The sequence below is a fragment of the Oenanthe melanoleuca genome, chromosome 27 (genome assembly GCF_029582105.1).
Source record: "Oenanthe melanoleuca isolate GR-GAL-2019-014 chromosome 27, OMel1.0, whole genome shotgun sequence".
Taxonomy (NCBI): Eukaryota; Metazoa; Chordata; class Aves; order Passeriformes; family Muscicapidae; genus Oenanthe; species Oenanthe melanoleuca.
Window position 1 is genome coordinate 5,638,719 of NC_079360.1, and position 6,238 is coordinate 5,644,956.

General features: G+C 66.2%; 1 protein-coding gene across 2 annotated transcripts; it reads left to right on the top strand.

The window, feature by feature from the left end:
* The first annotated feature begins 11 nt into the window (after positions 1 to 11).
* On the top strand, positions 12 to 5,211 carry G6PC3 (glucose-6-phosphatase catalytic subunit 3). Of its 2 annotated transcripts, none has more exons than XM_056512090.1 (8): positions 12 to 102; positions 661 to 887; positions 2,589 to 2,695; positions 2,812 to 2,902; positions 3,128 to 3,246; positions 3,324 to 3,465; positions 4,059 to 4,531; positions 4,645 to 5,211. In XM_056512090.1, the coding sequence occupies exons 1-7, from the start codon at positions 85 to 87 to the stop codon at positions 4,408 to 4,410; spliced, it is 1,056 nt and encodes a 351-aa protein (XP_056368065.1). In that variant the 5' UTR covers positions 12 to 84; the 3' UTR covers positions 4,411 to 4,531; positions 4,645 to 5,211. The 2 variants fall into 2 exon arrangements, with proteins under 2 accessions (XP_056368065.1, XP_056368066.1); XM_056512091.1 differs by lacking the exon at positions 4,645 to 5,211 and adding an exon at positions 4,598 to 4,612 and having other exon boundaries at positions 4,059 to 4,540.
* The last annotated feature ends 1,027 nt before the right edge of the window (positions 5,212 to 6,238 follow it).

Sequence of the window (6,238 nt, forward strand, 5' to 3'; positions counted from 1 at the left end):
GCGCCGCCTCGCGGGCGGTGATGGGAGTTGTAGGCGGAAGAGGGCGCGGAGAGCGGCGGGAGGGAGTCTTGAGGGGTCCCCGGGATGAAGCCCCCCCCTCAGGTACCTCCCGCCGGTACCGGGGCTGGGCGGCGCCACCGGGAGGGTCACCGAGCGCCAGGGCGGCCCAAAAGATGCTGGTGGGGATGGGGAGGCCGCGGGGCTGATGTAGGGAGACCCCAGGGAGGCCAGATCGGGCCTGAGGGCACAGGGAGGCCCAGAGGGACCCGCTTTAGGGACACCCCATAAAAACCCCAAAGAAACCCCAAAAAACACCCGAGGTGGCTCCGGGGAGGTTCCAGTGACACCGCAGGCCTTGTGCAGAACCAGCACAGGGAGAACCAGCAGGTTTCTGAGGGAAAGCCAAGCCCCAGGGAGGAGGCGGCTCTTTGCCCCACAGACCCCACACGGATCCCCGCGATCCTGCCCGGCCCCATCCCGGAGCCACGGGCGCGTTCTGCCCGCGGGCAGCGATCTGGGAGTCACTTGTGAGCAAGCTCGGAGCGGTGAATGTGTGCCGAGGCGTCCCTGGGGATCCGGGCAGCTCCCAGCCCCTCCCCATGAACTCCTGCCCATTCCCGAGGGATGCTGAGGATCTCTGCGATCTCCCTCCTGTGCCAGCCCAGCGCCATGGATGCTCTGCACGAGGCCGGGATCCGCGCGGCCGTGGCGCTGCAGGCTGGGCCGCCCTGGCTGGAGCAGCTCTGGCTCTTCCTGAGCTCCCACTTGGACCCCAACTCCATCTACACCGTCTGCTTCCCGCTGGCCCGCGGGCTGGACGAGCACGTGTCGCTCATGGTGCTCTGGACCGCCCTGGTGGCCGAGTGGTTCAACGTGGTGCTCAAGTGGTGAGGGGGGGACACGGAGGGGGTGGCATGGGGACACTGCCTGCTCTGCTCCCTGTCTGTGCAATCCTGGGCACTCGTTCCTTGCTCTGCTCCCTGTCTGTGCAATCCTGGGCACACACTGCTCTGCTCCCTGCCTGTGCAATCCTGGGCTCACACTGCCTGCTCTGCTCCCTGCCTGTGCAATCCTGGGCTCACACTGCCTGCTCTGCTCCCTGCCTGTGCAATCCTGGGCACACACTGCCTGCTCTGCTCCCTGTCTGTGCAATCCTGGGCTCACACTGCCTGCTCTGCTCCCTGCCTGTGCAATCCTGGGCACACACTGCCTGCTCTGCTCCCTGCCTGTGCAATCCTGGGCTCACACTGCCTGCTCTGCTCCCTGTCTGTGCAATCCTGGGCACACACTGCTCTGCTCCCTGCCTGTGCGATCCTGGGCTCACACTGCCTGCTCTGCTCCCTGTCTCTGCAATCCTGGGCACTCGTTCCCTGCTCTGCTCCCTGCCTGTGCAATCCTGGGCTCACACTGCTCTGCTCCCTGCCTGTGCAATCCTGGGCTCACACTGCCTGCTCTGCTCCCTGCCTGTGCAATCCTGGGCTCACACTGCCTGCTCTGCTCCCTGTCTGTGCAATCCTGGGCACTCGTTCCCTGCTCTGCTCCCTGCCTGTGCAACCCTGGGCTCACACTGCCTGCTCTGCTCCCTGCCTGTGCAATCCTGGGCACACACTGCCTGCTCTGCTCCCTGTCTGTGCAATCCTGGGCACTCGTTCCCTGCTCTGCTCCCTGTCTGTGCAATCCTGGGCTCACACTGCCTGCTCTGCTCCCTGCCTGTGCGATCCTGGGCTCACACTGCCTGCTCTGCTCCCTGTCTCTGCAATCCTGGGCACACACTGCTCTGCTCCCTGCCTGTGCAATCCTGGGCTCACACTGCCTGCTCTGCTCCCTGTCTGTGCAATCCTGGGCACTCGTTCCCTGCTCTGCTCCCTGTCTGTGCAATCCTGGGCACTCGTTCCCTGCTCCCTGCCTGTGCAATCCTGGGCACTCGTTCCCTGCTCCCTGCCTGTGCAATCCTGGGCACTCGTTCCATGCTCTGCTCCCTGTCTGTGCAATCCTGGGCACTCGTTCCCTGCTCCCTGTCTGTGCAATCCTGGGCACTCGTTCCCTGCTCCCTGCCTGCGGCGTTCCTCAGGGTCACCCGAGCTGCCCCAAGCATCTGCCAGGAATTCCTGGCAGAGAAAACCCCCGGGAGGCATCAGGACTGGCGAGGGATCCTGCCCTCCTGCTGTGGCTTCATCCCTGGAAATCGTGGGATGGGTTGGAGGGATCTTGAATCCCCTGGGAATGGGCTGCAGGGATCCTGCCTGCCTGGAAATCCTGGGAATGGGTTACAGGGATCCTGGATCCCCCCCTGGATCCCCTGGGATGGGTTACAGGGATCCTGGATCCCCTGGGAATGGGCTGCAGGGATCCTTCCCCCCTGGATCTTGCCCTCCTGGATCCCCAGGGATGCCTGACAGGGATCCTGGATCCCCTGGATCCCCTGGGATGGGCTGCAGGGATCCGGGATCCTTCCCCCCTGGATCCCCAGGGATGGGTTACAGGGACCCTGCCCTCCTGCCGCCTCCCCCATGCCCACATCCCGCCCCCCTGTCTGTCTGTCTGTCTGTCTGTCTGTCTGCGCCGCTCTCCCGCTCTGGCTGCCGCAGGTTCCTGTTCGGGGAGCGCCCGTTCTGGTGGCTGCACGAGTCGGGGCTGTCGGGCCGGGAGCAGCTGCCGCTGCGCCAGTTCCCCATCACCTGTGAGACGGGGCCAGGTGAGCCCGGCTCGGGGGGACCCCGGGAGCCGCCCCCGCGTGGGAGCGCTGGGCTGGGAGGGGGAAAAGCCCGACCTTGGCACTGCCAGCTGTTCTCCCTGTGCTCCATCCCGCAGGGAGCCCCTCGGGCCACTGCATGATCCTGGGGGCCGGGCTGTGGCCGATTGTCACCGCGCTGAGCCAGGGCGTGTCCAGGTACAGCCAGAGGTGAGTGCGGGCCGGGCATGGGGCAGAGCCCCCGTGAATCCAGGATGGAGCCGCTGTGGGAGCTCTGTGGTGGATACGGGACCCCCACTCAGTGGGAGGGTGATGAGGATCCCTTCCCTGCCAGCAAGGGAGGCACAGCCCTGCCCTGGCAGCCCCTGGATGCCCCCCAGGACTTTCCCTGCCTCCCTCACCTGTGCTTTCCTCCTTCCCGCCCCGTTCCTCCAGCCGGCTGCTGAGGCTGATCCCGTTCCTCCTCTACGTCCTGCTGCTGGTGGCCATGGGCGTGTCCCGGGTCTTCGTGCTGGCCCATTTCCCGCACCAGGTGGTCACGGGCTCGCTGGCAGGTGAGAGGGGCAGCCCAGCCCCTTCCCGCCCCCTTCCCAGTCCCTCCCCGTGCCAACCGCGCTGTCCCCGCCGCCAGGGATGGCTCTGGGCTGGGGGCTGCAGCGCTGGCCCCCCAACTTCCTCAAGTGCCGCTTCTTCCTGGGGGCGGCGCTGGGGCTGCTGCTGGGCGCGCTGGCCCTGCACGGGCTGGCCACGGCCGCGGGGCTGGACCTGGACTGGTGAGTGCCCGGGCGGGTCCGTGGGGAAAGGGGGGTCCTGCGGGGAGAGGGGTGTCACAGGGGGAGAGGGGGTCCGTGGGGAAAGGGGGTCCTGTGGGGAGAGGGGTCCCGTGGGAAAGGAGGGTCCTGTGGGGAGAGGGGTCCTGTAGGGAGAGGGGGGTCCCGTGGGAAAGAGGGTCCTGTAGGGAGAGGGTGTCACAGGGGGACAGAGGGGTCCCGTGGGAAAAGGGGTGTCACAGAGGGATGGGGGTGTCGCAAGGACTTCGGGGTGTCCCGTGGGAAAAGGGATGTCACAGGAGAGAGAACGGGACTGTCACGGAGGGGAGAGGGATGTCACAGGGGTGTCACAAGGATTTCGGGGTCTCAGGGGTACCCCCCGATCTGCCCAGGGAAGGGGGGTTATCCCCAGGGAGCAGCCCCAGCCTGCAGGGAAGTATCCCCCCAATTCCAGAGTATTTTTGGGGCGTGCAGGGCCAAACCCCAGGGCTCAGAACGGGGCTGACCCCCGAGCTCCCCCCATCCCCTTTCCGGGCTGTCCCTGAGGGGGTCCCACCCCAAACCGCGGGGTCCCACCCGAACCCGCCGCCCCGCAGGTCGCTGGGCCGGGCCGGCTCCCGCTGCTCGGACCCCGCCTGGCTGCGGCCCGAGACGCGTCCGTGGGCGTCGCTGTGCCGGGTGGGCGGCACCGCGCTGGGGCTGGCGCTGGCGGCGCGGCACCCGCTGAGCCCGCGGGCGGCGCGGGAGCTGCGCGGGCTGGAGCCGCCGCTGGGCAGCGCCGTGCTGGGGCTGCTGGCGCTCGACCTGCTGCACAAGCTGCCCAAGAGCGACCACGCGGCGCTCTGGTACCTCAACGTGGGCGCTCGCTACGCGCTGGGGCCCGTGCTGGTGGCGTCCCTGCTGCCGCAGCTCATCCTGGCGCTGCGCCGGCTGCGGGCGGCCCCGTAGAGCCCCCCCGGCCTGGGGAGGGGGCGCTGCTGCGGCCGGGGCGCGTCCGCACTGCCCCGGGGACCCCCGGGGGGTCTGCTCTGCTCCCGGGGCGCTCTCACGCTCCTTGGCCTCAAATTGAGTAGGGGGAGTCTGTTCCATTCCCGGTTCATTCTCACACTCCTTCCCCCAAATTGAGTAGGGGGAGTCTGTTCCATTCCCGGTTTGTTCTCACACTCCTTCCCCCATATTGAGTAGGGGGGCTCTGCTCCATTCCCGGTCTGTTCTCACACTCATTTCCCCCAAATTGAGTAGGGGGCTCTGCTCCATTCCCGGTTCGTTCTCACACTCATTTCCCCCAAATTGAGTAGGGGGCTCTGCTCTGTTCCCGGTCTGTTCTCACACTCATTTTTCCCATATTGAGTAGGGGGCATCTGCTCTGTTCCCGGTCTGTTCTCACACTCATTTTTCCCATATTGAGTAGGGGGCTCTGTTCTGTTCCCGGTTCGTTCTCACACTCATTTTTCCCAAATTGAGTAGGGGGTGTCTGCTCTGTTCCCAGTTCATTCCCTTTTGCCCCCAGGGACCTCCAAACTGAGTAGGGGGTCCCCCCCCACTCCTGTCCCAGTTCATCCTCACCTTCCCTTTCCCCAGGGACCCCCAAATTGAGTGGGGGTCTCTGCTCTGCCCCCAGTTCTTCCCCTCCCCCAGGGGCTCTACCCGAGCTGTGCCCATCCCCGGGGGTCTCCCCCACCCTGGGGGGCGGCAGAGCTGGGGGTGCCCCCTGCCCCCATTTGGAACCAAATAAAGCACCAGAACCAAGGCTGGCCCCGAGTCCTGCGGGGGGACAGCGGGGACAGAGACCCCCGAGCCTGGGGGGGAACAGGGGACAGCGGGGACAGAGACCCCCGAGCCTGGGGGGACACAGGGGACAGAGACTCCCGAGCCTGGGGGGCTCAGGGGACAGAGACCCCCGAGCCTGGGGGGCTCAGGGGACAGCGGGGACAGAGACCCCCGAGCCTGGGGGGACACAGGGGACAGCGGGGACAGAGACCCCCGAGCCTGGGGGGACACAGGGGACAGAGACCCCCGAGCCTGGGGGGGGACAGGGGACGGTGGGTGGGGAAACTGAGGCACGAAGGGAAAAGGGGACAGGAAAAGGGACACGGGGACAGGACAGGGGACACGGGGACAAGAAAAGGGGCACAGGGACAGGAAAAAGGACACGGGGACAAGAAAAGGGACACAGGGACAGGAAAAGGGACACGGGGACAAGAAAAGGGACACGGGGACAGGACAGGGGACACAGGGACAGGAAAAGGGACCTGGGGACAGCACAGGGGACACAGGGACACCCCCCGGCCCCCCAAGGCAGCGGCCCCGCGGGTATTGCCAGAAACAGTTTATTTATACAAGGACGAACATCGGTGACATCTTACAAAATACCGAACCGAGACCCAGAGCGAGCGTGAGCGGGGCACGGACAGGACCCGGGGGGACACGGGGGACACGCGGGGGACACGCGGGGTGGGGGGGACACCAGCCCAAAGCAAGCCGGGGGGGCCGGAGACCCTCCTCTGCTCCCCCTCCCCAAAATCCAGAGGAGTTCCCTCTCCGGGGATGGGGAGGGGGATCCCCCCCGCCCGGGGTGTCCCCAGGAGAGGTGACAAGGACAACCCGACCCCTTCGGGACCACCCCAAATTCCCCCCAACCCCCGCAATAACTTAACCCACGACGCGCTGTCCCTGTCCCTGTCCCCCCCCTCCGCCCCCCCCCCATTAAAAAAATACTATTAAATAATCCATCTGTAATAAAATTATATCCCTTTTTAGAGGGGGGTTGGGTGGT

Bases quoted from the DNA above. Each gene is read 5' to 3' on its own strand.
- G6PC3 (XM_056512090.1), top strand. The intron at 888-2,588 runs GTGAGGGGGGGA...TGGCTGCCGCAG, and splicing joins TTCAACGTGGTGCTCAAGTG to GTTCCTGTTCGGGGAGCGCC. The intron at 2,903-3,127 runs GTGAGTGCGGGC...CCGTTCCTCCAG, and splicing joins GTGTCCAGGTACAGCCAGAG to CCGGCTGCTGAGGCTGATCC.